Source organism: Hirundo rustica, chromosome 3, assembly GCF_015227805.2.
Source record: "Hirundo rustica isolate bHirRus1 chromosome 3, bHirRus1.pri.v3, whole genome shotgun sequence".
Lineage (NCBI taxonomy): Eukaryota > Metazoa > Chordata > Aves > Passeriformes > Hirundinidae > Hirundo > Hirundo rustica.
This window is the reverse complement of record NC_053452.1, coordinates 27,873,562-27,892,753: the sequence shown is the minus strand read 5'-3', so window position 1 is coordinate 27,892,753 and position 19,192 is coordinate 27,873,562. Positions and strand designations below refer to the sequence as shown.

The 19,192-nt window shown below is 37.0% G+C and overlaps 1 protein-coding gene across 8 annotated transcripts in view; it reads left to right on the top strand.

Moving 5' to 3' along the window:
* SRBD1 (S1 RNA binding domain 1) overlaps nt 1–18,979 on the top strand; it is a 142,019-nt gene extending 123,040 nt beyond the window's left edge. For 6 of the 8 annotated variants that reach the window (XM_040060218.1, XM_040060217.1, XM_040060211.1 and 3 more), the window contains 5 exons: nt 250–356; nt 2,886–3,062; nt 4,862–5,014; nt 15,445–15,629; nt 17,949–18,915. In XM_040060218.1, the coding sequence (XP_039916152.1) occupies nt 250–356; nt 2,886–3,062; nt 4,862–5,014; nt 15,445–15,629; nt 17,949–18,238 (912 nt within the window). In that variant the 3' untranslated portion in view covers nt 18,239–18,915. Of the gene's footprint in view, nt 1–249; nt 357–2,885; nt 3,063–4,861; nt 5,015–15,444; nt 15,630–17,948 lie in introns of all 8 variants that reach the window. The other 2 variants (XM_040060212.1, XM_040060215.1) reach the window with 1 other exon arrangement.
* The last annotated feature ends 213 nt before the right edge of the window (nt 18,980–19,192 follow it).

Genomic DNA, 19,192 nt, shown 5'->3' with positions numbered 1-19,192 from the left:
CGTGTTTTAAATAAAGTTTTGTATTTATAAGATGCAGGGAAATAGTTATTAAAGAAAAATATAGGGTCATGAAGTGTGTCTTTATTTGAGAGATTTGTATCATGACAAAGATTTTTTAAAGAAATATTGGGGGCATTTTAAAAAATATATTCCACAGTTCATGTTTTGCTGTATTAGTGCTATATGTAGTTCCTGTTTATGTACATTTTGATACTTCCGTAACCAGATATCTCCATTTTTGTTTCTCAGCATGATGTATCCCAGACTTTGCTCAAAGCAACTCTGGACAGCGTGGTTGAAGAGTGTGTCAGCTTTGTAGGAGTTGATATTAACATCTGCTCAGAAATACTATTAAGGTGAGTGAAACATTTTCCTATTCCAGTAATTACATGGCGCTGGATCTCAGAGTCTCTGTTTAGTCTGCCATCTGACTCAAGCTCAGCTGGTGCAAACGGCTCTTGTGTTAAACTTCCAATTACTTAAAAATGACACAGTAAGTCAGTATTTCACTGAATCATTAAGAGTCAAGTTTTAAGGATATGTGTGATTATTCAGGGCAAAACTATTCTTCAGAGAAAAACAGATATTTAAAAATTTTCAACCAACACTGCTGTTTTAGAAAAACGTGATATAAGTAATATGTATTTTTACACGGAGAGAGGTATTTTCCAATGTACTTTGTCTCTTAGAAGCTATTTTTATAGGAACTTCTAAGTGGAAAAGGTTGTAAAACTTGGGCAAGGAAAGGAGAAAAGGAAAGGTTTAAGGGGAAACTTGAAAAATTTATCCCTTTTTACAGTTTGTTTTTTGTTATGTAGCTATGCCATGTTTATTTAAAGAATGTTCTGGACTTTATTTTTCATGGTTAGAGCCTAAAAGCTCATTCTCTCTTGAGTGTGTAGAATTCAGTATGGTTTAGGTGACAAACTCTCAGAAGAGCAAAAGTGCTGCTGTCATCCTCCATAGTAGGAGGGGGAGGAAAAGAATGTCCAAAATCTTCAGTCCATATTCTTCCATAATATTATTGTCCATAATCAGTAATGAAAATTATATTAAGTATGAAAGTTAGGAAAAATGCATTCTTGCTAGCTCTATATCTTAACTTTTTAGCCCCTTAGAATCTTTCTTAAAAACACCTTTCCATATTTTGCAAGAGATGCTCTTTGTATTCTTTTTGATTTTCCACTTTCATGTTCTTTCTCTGTGTATCCAGCCGCTACCCAATGTCTGATTCCTTCTGTCTTACATGCTTTCGGATTTAGATCAGCTTTCAGGAAGATAGCAAGGTACCTAAATGACAAAGGAAGCTTTCATTTGTAGAATCAACAGAATAGGATCATAGAATAAGCTGAGTTGGAAGGAACAGCTGTATTGTCCACTTCAGCAGGGAGCATCAGCCTGAGATGCTGCTGTGCCTTCACAAAACTGAATGTGGGGTAAACCTGTCCAGACAGGGCTACAGGTGGTAACCACATTGTGTAAGTATTTCGTGTGGTCTAATTAATTTGGCTTACAATTCTTCAAGTCTGCTGTTCTGTGTAGATGCAGTCTTAAGTTTACTTCAGACATCCAGTGTATGAGATTGTCACCCTAGCTAGATTGCAGCCTGAGCAGAGCTTTCTGTTTGTGGTTTCTGATGCATCAAATACACTTCTTGACACATAGCACACAGGGTGGGGATGACAGTGCTACAGTATTTATATTACTGCTGAGTATTGTGCTTGAAAGACTTGAGATCATTGGTGGAAAATCCTGTCAACTGTGTTAAGTTCCCTTGTCAGTGTAAATAAGCTGGATTTCTCAATGTTTCTAAGAATTTTTTTAAGAAAATTTCATTCCTAATGATTAATAATCTGTCTGTGGTTAAAGGTGTGTCCCTCTAATTTCATTCTGAGCTTTCAGCAAATTTGGACTATTTTTTTGACTTTTGCTTGAGCATGAGAATCATGGAAGTATTTTTTTCTTTTTTCCCTGAGCTTTTATGCCTCTTGCTGGGTTTGCTGGTGGTGTTTTTCTAGAATCAGTTCATGCCTTTCCACAAGCAGGTCACTGCTGCTGCTGACTTAAAGCAATGGCATCTGATATATAGAGCCTAGTGGGTGACATTTCCTTCATGAGTAACTCCCCATGAGAGCTCTTTTCTCTTTTTTTATGATTAACATACTTCACACAGAGAAAGTTTTATTCACACATGCATACGGAAGATGTGCAGCAAACCCACTGCTTCCTGAAAGAACCTGGCTAACTGATGTTGCACTTCGCAGGTAAGTTCTTGGCCAGGTCCAAGTTACCCTCAGAACAAGTCATGCAGCCTGTTCCCAGCTGCCTTTTATTTCAAGAAGAGCTCAGAGAAAAGAAACAAGCTTTGTGCATCAGGTAAAATGTTTGAGGAAGGCAAGCTGCTCCCAGCCACTCTCCTGGGTTGCAGACATGAGCCCTTCATGTTGGGGCAAGGTGTTTCAGTATCACTGGAAGAGCTGAGAGGGGACTGTTCTTACAGTTTATCTGTTCTGCACTCTCCTCCCACGCTGTTTCCTGAAGAGGGCAGCTGGGGGCAGGCCATAAGACATGACAAATTGAATTGGCATTACGGAAATAGCCAACAGATCATAAATTACACGTCCCTGGCTTACTAGTTAGGCATGTACAGAACCGGATTGCTGTACTAAGTTTTCTTGACTTGAGTGGATTCCTTCCACAGAACTAAGAGAAGGGATCCGTTTTCAGATGATGCCTTTGGTCTGGCAGTCTATTTACTAATTTCTTAGCAGCTTTAAAATTTTGTAAACCAGATTTTCTGTAGGAATGTGTATCCTTGTAATGGGTAGCACTTGCAAAAAAGACTGTTCAATGGTAATAAAAGTATTTTGTAAATTTTCTTTCAGACACATTGCAGGACTGAATACTACCAGGGCTAAAAATATAATTGAATATCGAGAGAAGAACGGACCATTTATAAACCGAGAACAGCTCAAAGAAGTTAAAGGTTTGGGTCCCAAAACCTTCCAACAATGTGCTGGATTCATCAGATTCAATCAAGAATATATAAAGAATTTTTGCAGGTAATAGAGATTTTAACTGTTCTGACTAAATTATCTGAAATAGAATGAGAAGACTTTCCCCTTTTCTGCTTTGTATTCATGCTTGAGGCTCAAGGAATCCTAGATCATTGTGCTCTGAAAGACAACAAGTTAGCTTGCTAAAGTCCATGGGTTAAGATTGTTCTTTCTCTGAACAGTCATAGCTTATTTAATTAAAAAAAATATTTTGAAGTTTGATTAAACATTATGCCACTGAATTGGTAAAAAAAAGAAATTGACATGCGGCACTGTTGTGATCTGAGATACTGAAACTTTAGTCTTGTTTTTCAGGCACAATACAGAGATCTGTAAATTAATTAATTTAATATGCTAAAGATTATTCTGCAGAACTCAAAGGTAGAAAACTAGTACAGATTTTTGGAGTTTCAGTTTCATTACCTGGAGAGAGGCAGTTGAGTAGCTGCCTAGATCAAACTGTGTCTATGTTATTCTCCTGTGCCTAGCAAATGTGATGTGACTGTCTTCTGTCTGAAATATGTGAGGCCTTCTCTCAAGTCCAGTTTGTCAACCATGCATCATCCTCTTCCCTGTCATCTGATTCCCTGATTCTCTACCAAGTCTTCTACTCTTTCAGCCGTTCATAGTGCTCCTCTTGACCTTTCTGCAACTGAAAATGCCCTTTCTAGTGCAATGTCTCTTCTGTCTTTCCTCATTTCTCTTTCCAAAATAAAGAGCTAAGAAAGGGCATGGTGGTAGCACCATCCCCACACTTTTGCTACTGGCTCTTCTCAAAAAAATATTTTCCTGGGAAGCACATGCTGTTTTTTAGCCAACGCAGTGCTCAGAAGCAATACTGTATTCCCAGTCGCTGCTGGCCGAACAGCACACGCGTAACTTCCAGGCAGGACGTGGGCACATAGGGACTGGCTTTCTGCCTGGGTGGAAGGTATACAGATTGGTTGCCCATCTGGCAGGCAGACATAAGGCTGCAGGCCAAATGGTGCTCACTGTACGCACCAGAAGACCAAAGAAATTGCTTCCAAAGCTCTCTATGATTGATAGGTCTTACCTTGTACAGATCTGTTCTAGTTTCTCTAGTTTATGCTGCAATGCAACCAATGAAAAAAAGGCTGACGGCTTTTTTTTTCCCTCCCAAATGTTCACTGGTGAAATGTGAACATTGTTTTGGGGGTTTTTTTAACCTTCCTGGAACATGATTCTGATGTTAGTCAGATTCCATAAAACTTGGGAACACTGTATAACCTGAGAAATGGATTTTGAGGCCAAAGTAAAGCTCTAACACCACTGCCTCCACAACACTTCTTGTGGGTCCAGGTGACATAACCAGAGGCTTTTGAAATGAACTTTGAAGCTTCATTTTTATCCTTTCTAATAATTTTGATTACTCTAGATTGCTTTATGAAATAATTTTTGTGCTTTTTACTTGAAATTTAAAACACAGTGTTTATTTTAAAAATTGATATGGAAAGAGGGAAATATGCTTGCATTTCTGCCAACAGTTGATGAGTGGAGCAAAATTCCACGGCTAGTTTCAGGTCCTTCAATATGTTCTCCTTTGTCCTCCAAAAGCAGGAACCACTTGTGATTTAGGGGGAAAAAACAAACAAACAAACAAAAAAACAACAAAGAGGCATGAAAGGAGTATTTGCAGTAGGAATCATTTCATGCTTGTATTGTGTCCTGATGAATTTCTTTGTTTGAGGGAAACTTCAGGAGAAGAATGCGTTGGTTTTGTGTGTGGACACTGGGCCAGGATCATCTTCATTGAGAATGACTTGTCTATTTTTGATTTCTGGCAGTAATAAGAAAAATGAACTTGGAAATCATCCGCTTTTGGCTAAAGCAGGTGCGCTGGGTAAAAAGAAGAGTAAACTAACATCATGTGCCTCACAACAGCCCAATCCTTTGGACCAAACTTGTATTCATCCAGAGTCTTACCACATTGCAATGAGGTAAGTGATGGGAAAGCTTTTGAATCGTTGACACCATCAGTTTTCAAAATCAGTGTACTGATTTTTCTGACAACAGCCTTCTCAGCCTTTTGAGACAGGAATATTTATATTGCTTTGAAGCTTTCACCCCTTTCTTCAAGAAAAAGGTATGCTTCGGATATACATGGACATATTCCATTACTCTGGGCCTTTAAAATTAAATTTTGATATTGCAAGATCTAATTAAGATGTATATATGAGTTCCCAAATACACGAATAGTATGATTGTTTTACTAAGTGACTAAAAGAAGGGAATGGTTTTTGTGTATGTCAGAAAAAAGTAATTAGGAATCCCTGTGTGCCTCTGAAATACTACTATAAACTGTGATCTTTTCTATCAGCAGCCCTGGTTGAAATTGGACTCTGCTTTTCCTCTTCAGAAAACATTATCTCCTACCATAAGCGGGCGTATATTTATTTTTCAACTGATTTTTACCAAACAGGTTCTTTTCTTAAGAAGTACTGAAGCTAATTTCACCAGTAGCCAGTTGCTTTAAGATTCTTGTGATCTCTGTTGAGAATATTATGCCTGGAGAAACAAACTTGTGCTTCCTGTTTTATAAACAAAACTATCTTTAAATCTCAGAGAGACGCAGAATTTCTGACTTCACAAAGCTTGACCTTCTTACCTAAAAAAAGTCATACAGGACCTTGCATTTTTAGGACTTCTTCCCTTCAGTGTGTACTCTGTTCTCTCTTCTTATCCATAGGTCTCTTTGCTTTCCTTCTGCTAGGCATGCAGTGCACTTTTGTTCCCATCGTCTCTCTGCCACAGTTCATTCTTTTTTGTACCTGATTCTAGGACCCACTGTGCAATTTCCTGGTAGAGTCTATTGCAGTTCTGCAGTGTGTAGATGACTTTGATTTTCCCTTTTCCCTGGCCATTTCCCTTTTTTCTTATGTATCAACATTTGTTACAAAGTCCCTGCACTTTGTAGCTGTGGGGAAAAAAAATCAGTCAAGGTCCTGATCTTAATGATCTTACATTTGCTAGGTGGTTTATAGGGTGTGCAGTTGGTCACCCTAAACTGGAGATTATTCAGTGTGAGTCAATGTGAAAAACAAAAATAAATTGGTTATTCAAAAATAATTTTGATTTTCAATATTGACTTTCATTTAATTTAAATTCAAGTACTTGGATTTTAGTTTTTAGCTTTCCAGCCATGGTACACTAATAACATCCTTAGTCAAATAGTGACAATGCTCCCAGCCTTACTTAAAAAGCTTGATGTGGATGGATTGCTTTAGAGAGAAGTATATGCAGTTAATGATGGATTGCTACAGTAATTTCCCTACATATAATATTTTCACAAAGGATGGTAAGAAAATACCGAATTGTGACTTTGTTTCCAAAGCAGAACAGGTGACTTTTCTATCTGAAGTGGTGAGTGGGATTATAACTGCATAGGGTAGAACAGACATTCACATACAGCTGAAATTGTATAATGTTAGTAGGAGTCACAGATCATATACTTGTGATTTGAAATTTAACTGGGAACCCACCACTAGCACCATTTAACAAAAAAAAGAATTAAAAAAATTAATGAGCACGATTTTTACATCTCAACCAAGACAGTGGATCTTGAGTCCCAGGCTTATGCATGTTTTGGCAGGGGGGTTGGCACCTATGGCACAGCCAACACTGGAAGGTGCCTTGCTGAGTCATAAAATGTGTGCAGCTTCAGACTCAGGTTTTGTTGGCTTCTAAGCCAATGCAGAAGTGTTACATGGCTGAAGACCAGTGTTAATCTGTCTCGTCATCTCTCTTTGGATAATGCAAGTATTTTACAGCAGATTTCCAGCAGTGCCATTTTTTATTCTCTGTTTCTCACCAAACACTTTGCCATCCTAGACAGAATTTTCAGATGAAGTATTTAGGTCCAATTGCATGTCATAGATATTGTACCATACAGGATTTTGTTGTGGTTCTTTTTTGTTTTTTTAGTGCAAAAGTATCTAAGTTGATTACAAAGCAAATATGAAACAACAATTACAATATCTGCTAATGAAACATCAAAGCTAATAAGCATAGCATCTCTATCTGTAGCTAACTGTATCAGTCTTTTCTGCATCCTTTTGACTTTCTCTGTTGTAGTTTTTACATTTATAGTACCTCTACACATAGTATGATAGGGGGTAAAAAAAGCATGACTGTGCAGCAACTCAATATCACAAAGTGGTGTGGGAAAGGGGGCAAACATCTTTAATGTTTTTTCATCGCAAATAGCTATTTTGAGAAAAGAAAATGCAGCTCTGCAGCAAACTGACAAAAGCCAAGATGCATAGTATTAACAATTGACACTGGTAACATAGGGACTAAATATAAACCAGACATCCTCCCCTCAAGCAACTAATGCTATAATTTAGCAATGATTATATATTTAAAATGACATTTCAAAAAAAGCATATGAACTGCTGAGTTTCTCAGGACTTAGGAAAACAGCTTTCAAAACCTTTTTTCCTGCCTGAGTGTGAGTTAAGAAAAAATTTTACTAGAAATTCAGACTGCATGGAGGATTCAGGCCAAAGCTTATCAGCGCTGTTGGTGAGTTTTGCTGACAGGCAGTGGATGGGACTGGGCTTGTAATTCCCTTTTGCTGAGCCTACCCTCGTTAGAAAGCTTTTGAGAGCCTGAAGATCAAATCATGTTCATGGTATTGGTTGGAGGTGTCTTATGGAAGTTAGCCAGTATCTCAAAGTCTTTCTAGAATGTTAGAATTAAACCAGGTTAAAACCTAATTGATAATTCTTACAACTTAAAATAAAATGCATGAGAAAAATTGAAACTCTTAGATGTCGGTTAGAATCAGTATTTAGTAATAAAGTTTTTTAAATAATACATTTTAATGAGTTCTGTGACTCTAGTGCTATCAGAGTATTTCTTCTTTTTCTGTGCTTACACTAAACTTTTTCAGAGAGTCTGTCAAGTTCACAGGTGGTTCGGTGCTGCCAAATATTCAATTGTCTTGAATATGACCAGATTTGATCAAAAATCCAGTATTACATACCTCTTACCACAAAAATTAAAATGTATGGAATAGCTGCTACATAAGTGAATCATAAAGGCTCCCTCATGCAATGCCTACTGCATCTTGCTATGAGAAAGTAGTTTCTGAAAGTTTTATTGGATTAAAAGTTTTCATGGAAAAATGCATTTATTTTTAAATTAAATAAGATGGTGATTTTTATCCACTGCTTATAGCCAAATTACCCAAAGGCAGCAGTCTACATTGCAGATTTATGACATGCAAAATTATCAGGTTTTAAAACAATGTTTTTGAGGGATTGAAATTTACCAAAATTTGAAACCACTAATTTTCTTTTTCAGGACTATTTTGTAGCTTGAAAAGCCAATCCATTAAAGAAAAATATGGTTAAAAGAATTACTCCCAAGTGGTGACTTTGGTTGCCAAACTTCAGGCTGGAGCCAATTTTTAGGGCTGATTTAGAAACATAGGGTTTTTATGATGGAAACACTGATGTAATCTTTACTACAGTGGCACAAATGGTGCTGGTATGATTGATTTATGGCATTTAAGCATCTTAAGTTAAAATCTGTACAATTTCTGTAAAATAATTGGAAAATATCCTACTAGTGATTTAACACGCTCTGTAGAAGACCAAAGCATTTTTGTTCATGGTTTCCACATCATCAAAGCTTGGCTTTGTCATGTGCAGTGACCAAGGTTATGAACACCTCTAAATATTATGAATCGGAATTTCCAAAAAGCTAAATAAAAACCTCAAAACTTTATAGACAGCCTGTTTTCCTGCAAAGCAGAACCAAGTTTTTGAAAAGTCTATATGTGAAAACCAGTTTATAGAGGCAGAATCTTCTACATACAATTAATACAATATGTAGAGCATATCCAATTTCTTGGTATGTATTGTTAAAGAATTGGTAGGAAAACTGAGGAAATGTTTAGGAAGTCCCCAGAAGTTACAACTAGGTTATGCTTATAAACCAAAATGTTGGAAAGAAAATGCAATGTTTTTTCTTTGTTCTATCAGTCTGCTGGGTGCAGTTGGTTTCATGTGACTGAATTTTAACATTTGCTGACTTTTTTATTTACATCTCATTAAAATGCTTTTTGCAAAAGGTTGGCACTCCGAATGTCTATTTGCTGCTCACAGATTGCAGCATCTGGCAGACAGGTTGCCTGACCTAGAAACACAAATTTCTGCCAATGTAACAGATCTAAAGCTGTGACTTAGAATAGCAGCGGTGATGATCTTCCTTGGCTAATTAGCCAGATTTAGGACTTTGCCTGGTAGGGGCCAGTCCTGCTCACTGTGGTTGGTTATGCCTTAAGAGTTTGACATACTGGACAGAGTCACTTGCAGTGAAGATTCACGTCTTGCTATTCTCTGTGTATTGATAATGCTGCTTGATATCTTCAGCTGGAATTCCAAGTCCCAAGGGAATTCAGCAAGCACTCATTCTTGGGCTTTTTCTTCTCTGAAACAAAACAATTTGATTTGGCACTCATTTCAGCAAGGTGTTTGTGTTGATAACAGTTTTTATTCCATTCCAGGCCAATCAGTCATATTTCAAATATCCCTGTTATTTCTTGTACTCTACGTGGGTGGATGTAACAGCTGATCCATAGTATCTCATTTGCTGTGCTGATAAGCTGCATTTGCTGGCTTTGAAAGCAAGTACTGGCACATGTAGAAGAAAAACTGTTGACAAGGCCACAGAAAAAGAGGTTTTCCTCTCCTGCCCTTTATGCAACTGGAAGCTTGTCCTTTTTGATGGCATTTCCAGCTTGCTGGCAGGCTGGTTTGCCTCTGTCCAGATTCTCTAGCTGTCACCGTACAACTAAGGCAAGGCTTAGGGGGAGTAGAAATCATGGAGGGAGTTATTACTCGGTATGGTATTTGAGCAATGAAAACTAGTTTTTGTATTCTATTTAATAATGCAAGCTGCAGGTGAATATTTTCACAGAGGACAGGAGTTACTGTGGTAGGAGGACTTTCCTTACAAAGACATCAGAAATATCTTTTGTCTGCTTGAATGAGACTGTAATTGCTGTACACACGTGTGTGGGTATTCAAGTTATTTAATGTGCAGACTAATACTTATTAAAGTCTTACATTTTGGGGCTTTTAAAACGAAACTTTAAAAAGTTAAACTCAGTCAGTTAATGAACATTTATGACTATTTCCAATAGCCAGTGTCCAGCCCTAATTAAGGAGAACACCTGCAGAATTGTGGCGATTAAGTGCTGTTAATAACTGTTTGTATTCATCACTTCAGAAGGCCAATTCATTCACAGGTTTTACTAGTAACTTAGCGGGGTTTTTTTGAAAGTTATCTTGTCAGTAAGTAGAAGACCAGAAAAAGCTTTCAGTGCCAATTGCCATCCAATAAAGACGTTTTAAAACTTCAATGTGTTGTAAAAAGCAGTTAACAAGAACGATTAGAAGAATTTAGAAATAATGGAGAAATATGCTCCATTTACACTATAAATACCAGACCCATAAATCAAATGGTATTTTTAATTTGTTGAAATTTTTGGAAGTTACATAATTTCCCACTAGTTGCATTTGGAAAAAAATATTGGGCAAACCCCCCACAAGACCTTTTAAATGGAATTTTCTCCTTTAAGTGTAGTGTACTAATTCTTTGTGGATAACTAATCATGTTTCACTATTTTGTATCTCGGGTTGCACTTAAGTTACGTGATATATCAGTAGTCATGAGAACAGCCAACAGCAGCGTGCCTAATGGTATGGGAGCAAAGTGGCTATGCTGCAGTGGAACTGTGTCTGAATTTCTTTTCTCATTTAGAAACTCATTGTTTCTTAAAATTTATAAATTCAAAATGTCATAAACTGAGTGCTTTCTGCATGCAGTCAAATTATCTACATTATTAGTAATTTATGCATTTGAAGAAAAACATATTGGTTAAACAACTTTGGCTAAACCACATAAATAGTTTTAGATATATTTGAATCTTTAGCTCTCTGTGTCCAGCAATTAATTACAGAAAGTAATGCACAAATACTGTTTGATACATAGTCCTCATCAGTAATCAAAAATTGAGGATCTGTACTGGTGGAAACAAAAGCAGTCAACATCTGCATTATACCGCTTTTAATATAATAATATATTATTACCGCTTTTGCACTTCAAAACGTTACTAAGACATAAATGTCTGCATAATTTAAGTTTGTTGCTGTCATAAATGTACGTTTTACCTAACAAAGTGCATGCTAATGCAGAGTTGTTTTGTTTTCAGAGTGATTATGTTGCCTTGCCATTAATTCATGTGTGCACTGTGACAAGATGTAATGGCGTATCATGTTGCTTTAATGTAATAAATCCAGTACTCCCAGCTCTTAAGTCGTGTTGCTGGAAATGATTACATAAAACAGAAATGGCTGTGACTAAAACCCTTGCAAAGCTTTAAAACTCCTGCACATTATAAGAAGGTTTTTGGGTGGTGGTTAGAGTGACTTCTTAAAAATTTACTATAGGCTTCCCTTGATAAAATTTTTACTATTTTCTGACTATTTTTTTGCATTCCAGTGAAATTTACATTATCTTTAAGCATCGCAAGGCCTGCGCTATAATTTTGTGCAGATGTGTATGTTAAGTGAACATGATGTGCTTATTTGTTACATTTATGCTACTTCTCTTTCTTTCTTTATTTGGATAAGATGGATGAAATTATGTATTAAATAAAGACATCAGTCATTTATCCATGACCATTCTCTGCAGGTCCTGTAAGACTGCAAAGATTGCCTTTAAAAATGAAGGTGATTGCAGAAGTTTCTGAGTGTTCTCTAAATCTCAAAATCATAAAACTCAAAGTTCTAAACTGTTTAAATTTCACCCTGTTTTTCCTAAGGCTCTGGCAGCTTTCATCTGAGTTGATGTACCTTGAGCAGGAAGTTCACCATTCATTCACATCCTCAGCATTTGAGGAAGGGTAATATCTTATAAGAATGACCTCACTTCAGAAAAAAAAGTCTCATCTTCCCCATTTCTGTTAACTTTTCTTTAGGTTTTTTCTTTCGAGTAGATAAACATAGCACTTGAGCTACTGAGCATATATACTGAAATATTATTTATTTCACATATGTAGCCAGGAAAATACTTTAAGGACTTTCATTTTTGCACAGATTATTCATGTTCTTATGTTGTGCAGCTGGAACTGACGTTTACGAATTGTGTGAGTGTGATATTTCAAGGATTGCAGTGAAATAGTTTAACATAAGAATCAAAATATTTAAATTTAGGGAAACCTCTTTTTTCCCCCCATAGCTGTATCTAAGTGTTACTACCAACTGTGTCTGTATTTTCTTTTTTTCTGACTTTGAAATAACTCTTGAAGGAAGTTGTTGGTTTGTTTTTATAATAAGGAGAAATTTAACTTTGTTCTTAGCAATGACATTTTAAAATAGAAATTATCAATATAATGCACCACTGTTCAGTCAGAGAGTTGTGCTTTATATTGATTTTTTTTTTTTCAGTCCGAGTGCCTTCAGGCTATGTTCATTTCACTAAAAATGATACATTAAATATATAATTAGATTCAACAGTATTTCTAAAACTAACTGCATCTGCAATCACTAAGAAGTTTCTTTAATTTCGAAATACTTTATAGGTCTTACCAAAACCTAGCCTAAAATGGTGAATATCTCCAAAACAGAAATAATACCGTTTCTTTTAAGGGTATTTCTTCTCTGCATATGTGCATGCTGGGCTTTGTTACAGTGCTCTGTTTTTCCTGTGATATATAACCTGTAATTCTGAAATATTCTTAACAAAATGCCTGATTTTTAAAACTAAAATTCTGTAAAAGTCAGTGGGACTTCTCATGTACTTAGACTTGGCTACATGGTTAAGCAACACCTTCAGGTGAAGACAAAAATTTTACTGTGAGCAGTAACTACATTAATAAGTTATTTACACAATTGCGATTGGTAACATAGGACTCAAACCTACCACTCTTGCCTAGATGAGGAATCCTTTTTTAATTTCAGATAAATTTCAGGCTTTGGAATACCCAGAGGGAGGCAGTTGCAGGGGAAGGAGCAAGGGGTAAAACACCTTTCATGAATCGTGCTTGAAGGTTCAGGCACTTGGATTGTGTCCTCCTTTCCAGCTGTGTGCACGTAACACTGTTCACTCTGATTGCATTATCCACATGTGTGACATCTTTGTATGTAACAGGGCTTTTTTTAATATATGTCAGTGGCTGTTTTGTGTGGTTGCACTTACTAGCGGTGAAGACCACCCCGTGATCAGTTTGCGAAGTCAATGTGCTTCTGCAAAATTCTAATGGTGAGAAAATGTTACTTGGATGTACTCAAGCTGAGTTTCCATTTGCAGTGAAATAAAGCCAAGTACGTGAATGTCAGCAAACTTGTTTATAGGGGTGGGTGGTAAAGCATACATTATTTAGAAGGTTGAGTCATGAGGCTGGTCGGGTTTGTCATGTTACATCTGGCACGTCAGTCAAAGCTGGGGCAGCTGCTGCCTGTCACTAGTGCTCTGGTGGGGCATTGTCCGCTGTTAGCAGCCAGCAGCCCCCAGCAGTCTGGGGAGGAACACTTCACCTGGGCTCATTTTCAGCATTATCATTGCAACCAGTTTGAGGCTCCTTTGCAAAAGAATGTGGTTTCGTTTCACAGAACATCTGATGTATTTCATGTCTGTTATTAGAAAAAATACTCAAATAGTAGTGGTGAGGTTTGTTTACAGAAAAAAAATTACACTTGATATTATAAGGCATTTTCCATCTGTTTTGCTATGTGCTTTGCTTCCAAACCACCTTAAACTACTTTAAAAAGTAATGTCGAAAGTTGATATGCAGTCAAAGCAAAATTCAGTAAATATGGAGAACAGCACCATCCACTGAGTCCTTATTAATTTTCATCATACACTGCCAAATGACAGATGTGTATGCCCTAAAAAAATTACTGAAAATTATATTTATCACTACTAAGTGCAAATCTGTGTGTTTGAGCTACCAGTACACTTAAGTCACTACGCTTGTACTTGAATTCGTGAAGTGGAAGTTATGACAGCCAGTTGTAACAGATGTCCTCCTTTAGCAAAATTAATGGACATTTTTAATTGAAGTTTTGCCTTTATGCTCAAAGGTAAATTTTGTGATTTACTGTAAGTCAGATATTGCTTGAATTATGTCTCTTCAATTTATATTTTGTCAAAAATAAATTTGTTTTGTATTTCAATCAGTATAACATTCTGTTGCTCACCATCTGAAATAATCTCAGTTGGTTCCTTGGGTTAAAAAGAGGAAACAACAAGAGAAAGCAAAAAACCCTCTGGGTCTCCTGACAAAAGAAATACTAGCCTCAGGTTTTGATAAAAGCACAGCATGTATTTTGGTAGGGGAAGGAGGGTTTCATACAGAGCTGGAACGTCTCCCACCAAGTTCAGGGCATGAACCTGCTGGTCAGCTCTTACCTTGAGACTTGTAGTTTATACCTGTTGTGAAGCAGGATAAGGAGAGGAAAGAGGAATCTCTTTTAGCAATTTGGAAGGAATGTTTATTCAGACTGTGGAGGACAGGAACAATAATTCTACCTGCCTGTTGTGGTGGAGAACATGCAAAAAAAATTGTGCTTCCTGCCAACAATAAGGGGCATAATAGAGCAGGGTAGATGAGGCTTACTCATGGTGAGATGCAGGTCATGGCAGAGATCACATGTCAGGACGTAATTATTTAGAAGTATTTCTTTTTATTTCTTTTCAGCTTTTTAGATACCAGTCCAAATTTGTCTCAGTCTGCAATGTGTGTATATATGTGACAATAAGGAAAGATAAAGATGTTGGTGTCGTGATTGCTTTGACTTAATCATTACCTAGTGTCTGAAAAACTAATTGTTCTTAATCATGAAGTTCACAGACTAGTGAAGTATTTCATACAAAGTTTTTCATAAGTTAAAGATTCTTCATAATAATTTAATTTTTTGACTATTCATTGTTGCTTTACTAAATTGCCGTTCATTCCAATTTGAATAAGAGTGACAATTACAATAACTTTGTTATAGAACTCTCACTGATTTCTAGGGAACTTTCACGGTAAAAGGCGTCTTTTGGTAATAAGGAAATTCAGTTCTATCGTGAGATAAAATAATTGGTCTGAGAAGAGATTTTAATTGAATTTTATTTTTTTGCTTCCAGTTTTGCAATCTGTTCCAGAAGATATTCATATACCGATAGACGTGTATAGATAAGTTTCCATTTATGTGTCAGATCAGTGATGAGTTGAGAGGACATGCACTTCAGAAGCTGTTCATATATTTTATCAGAAGTTTTGTTCATGCATCAATGAAAAAACAATAGAGCAAAGGTTCAGTTCCAGCTAAAGGATGTTACAAATCTTTCCATCTTTGTTTAATCTTCCTAGGTTTTTATCTCTCATTGGAGGAAATGCAAATGACATAGGAAAATCAGATATGCAGCAAAAAGTAGATGTGGTTATTCAAAAGGAAGGACTGGAAGGCACAGCCAAAAGGCTCAATACCACCGTGCACACACTGCAGCTGATCATTGATGGTCTCACTCAACCTGAAGGCTACGACATCCGAACAGGTAAACCTCAGTTTGGAAGGTTGTAATTTCATTTGCTTGTTCTACATATCAGTTTTAAAACAGCACATTTTCATCTTCTAAAATCAGTAGCAGATTTTCATGGACATGTAATTTCATTTATTTTCTCAGTTAAAGTAAGGGCTATATCATAGTCAGATCTTTCTTTTCAGTTTTGTAGGTAAGGAGTGTGAATCCTGTCTTAAATCATGGCATTTTCAGCCATAGGAAGGGAGAGTTGTATGGCTGTTAACAAATGAAATAATTTCAATATGTTGACTCTCTACTGATTGAATCTGTGTTGGCTCTCCATCACAGATGGGACTGCTGAGACCCAGGTGAAATAGTGGCAATAAAGTGCTGTGGAGCAGTAGTGTGTAGTTCTGCTCTTTTATTACCCTGGTTTCTGGGTGACCGATGTAACTGATGCATGTGGCTCATGACCTACCCTGGTTAAAACCTGCAGTAGTACTGAACAGTCTGAGGCAAAGAAAGATGAAGTTAAACATCTGGGGATGCTGTTGTGTAATGAAACTTACAGCTGGATTCTCTTACGACAGCAGGAGATAAAGGTACACAGCAAAGATGCAGGCTTGTAATAACCGATAATAAACATAAGCTTAAAGAACAGCTAAAGCAACATTTCTGTCCCCCTTTTTTATTTCATTAATGGTTTCTGTGCCTATTTTTTAAATATTCCCCACTAGTGATCTTGAAAATGTGTATTTTCTATATCTCAATTTGTTCTGGTGATCTCACACCTAAATTACAGTAGGATGAGCTATTATCATAGGAAGACATAAAGCAAAAGAGAGACTCTTCAGTGGAAACATTCGTTTTCTGCTGATCTAGGACATTCAGTATTACTTTAGACAGACTTTGTGGCTGAAGAAGGCAGCCCAGTAGCCTTATGTAGCTGTATGGATTTCTCCATTATGAGTTCTTCCCATGGGCTGCAGCTCTTCATGAACTGCTCCAGTATGGGTCCCTTCCATGGAATGAAGTCCTTTAGAAACAGAATTTCATTGTTCCCTAATGAGTTCACATGTCCTGCCAGAAAACCTGCTCCCACGGGGTGTGTGCTTCCCACAGGGTCACAGCCTTCTTTCAGGCATCCACTCGTTCTGGTGCAGGGCCCTCCATGAGCTGCAGGGGAACCACAGCTCTGGCACCTGGAGCTCTTCCTCCTCCTTCCCTTGATGTCTGCAGAGCTGTTTCTGTTGCATATGCTCACTTCTCTCTCCTGGTCTGCAATTGCTATATTGCACAGGGATTTTTTTTTTTTTTTCTTATTAAAATATTTCATCCCGGAGGCACTTACCACCCTTTTTAATTGGCTCGACATTGGACAGCAGTGGATCTATTGGACACAGGCAAAGCTGCAGAAGCCACCACTCACTCTAGCCCACACACAAATACCAAAACATTGCCATGCTAAGCCAATACAGATCCACAGACTGATTAAATGCCCAATGCATTTTAGCTATGAAGTTGTTCAGGCTGAATTTTATTTCTCAAAAGCGAACTGAGAAAAATTATTGCAATTCTCATTTGGTGATGTTCCTTGTGGAAAACCTCAGTCTTTATTATATCTTGGAAAGGTCAAATAATGATAAGAAAAGACTGGAAGAGAAATTGTTGAGATGGCTCAGAAGGGTTTTTCTGCAGAAGCAGAAAGTGGTAGGGAAATAAAAGAGTTTAAAAAAATCTATTGGTGCCCTTAAATGCAGAACGTGAATGTTAATATTGCAGTATAATCCCTTCTTATGATCATGCCTGTGTGATTTTCAAGTTGGTGCAAAGCGGCACTGTGATGAAGTTTTATGATGTCATATGCAGATGAAGAGCAAGCCTAAGAACAGTGCATTGCTGACTTTTCTTTTAGTACGTGATGAAACTGAGTGTTCATCTTCCTGTGAATGTGTAGAAATTCCTGTAGAAAGACAGGAATAGAATTTCATGTATAATTGATGTAGCTCAAGTTACATCATGTAATTTCTCCCTAGATCCAAGAAAATTTAAAGAATCTCCCCATCACTTCCTACTATACAACATGCTTCTGATCCCCTTATGATAGTTTCATAATACAAAATTCACTATACATACTACTTCAATAATCTAAGTCTTTTAAAGTGATTCACAAAATGTGAGAAACAAGTTGTTTGTCACAGATAGGTCTTTATTTAAAAATGCACAGAAAGCAGTATTTGGGACCTAAGAGCTACCTTGGGATGACTTATTAATTAGAAACAATCATCTGGAAACAACCCTTAAAACCCCTTTTTCTCCAGTCTTATCTGTGTTTCTTGTTTCCCGTAACAGATTTTGATAAACCTGACTTCAAGAGAAGCATAGTTTGCTTTGAAGACTTAAGTGTTGGTGCTGTTTTGACTGGAAAAGTTGAAAATGCAACGCCATTTGGAGTTTTTGTTGATATTGGCGTGGGAAAAGCGGGTTTGATTCCAGTGCGAAGCATAACAGAAGCAAAACTCTCTAAAGTGAAGAAGAGAAGAAGCCTGGGCCTAGGTCCTGGAGAAAGAGTGGAAGTTAAAGTGCTTAATGTTGATATTCCTCGATTGAGGATAACATTGGATCTTATTCGTGTTTTATGAGAGGGGTTTCAGTAAATGAGCCTTGACTTTAAAGGATAAGGAATGTCAGCAAGGTTATGGAGACTCCGGCATTTAATGAGTATTGAAAATGAACACATTTTCAAACCTTCAGCGCCTTGTTTTATTTGCCTTTCTTTTTTTTCCAGCTTTTTTTTTTTTTTTAAATTTTAGCTTAACAGTTTCACCACATTTCTTGAATCTTTTCTGTTAATAATTGTTGGAACAGGTTTTTGGATTACCTCCAAGCAACCTTGTTTTGTCTGCAGAGCAAATGAAGTTCCTTTGGCCTGTCAGACAGATCTCTTATCTGTTGTCTGTGCAAGATTTGCTTAATCTTCAGTTAGTACTGCAGGAGCAGACACATCTATAGTTCCCCTCCCAAAAAACAGCCATTCAGTTTGCCTGTTTTCTCATTGACAGTCTAAATGAGGGCTCCTAGTGGTAGGAAAAAGTTTTCTTTTTAAGTTAAGTGGTAATGATGTTGCATCGAAAGATGTTGCATCGAAAGTAGACTGAGGAAAAAGCACCTGCTAAAACTATTGATGGTTCAGAAATAGTTATCTTTAATTTATTTGACCAACGTTATTAGGAAGTTTGTTTACCTGTATTATTTTTGCTTGTTCAGTTGTCATGGATTAACACAGTTGGATGTACCTTGCAGTTTAAAAAAACTTTGCTCAAAGGTTTCAAAAGACATTTGTGTTGTTCTATACTTCTGCAAAATAAAAACATTTCTGTCCATCTTTTTTTCTCAGTGTATTGGTTCTACAAGTGGTTTAGCAGTTCTAGTTGTCTTTCTTTCCAAAACAGTGCTTAATCACTAGCACTTTGCTCACAGTTTCCTCCTAGGAGTGCCTAGCACAGAAGGTTTGTTTCTTCTAACTAGAGACTTCTCGTTTTTGTGGTATTTTATATTTTAAAGGATTTACCTCTTGAGCCAAGTTTGCAAAGGTA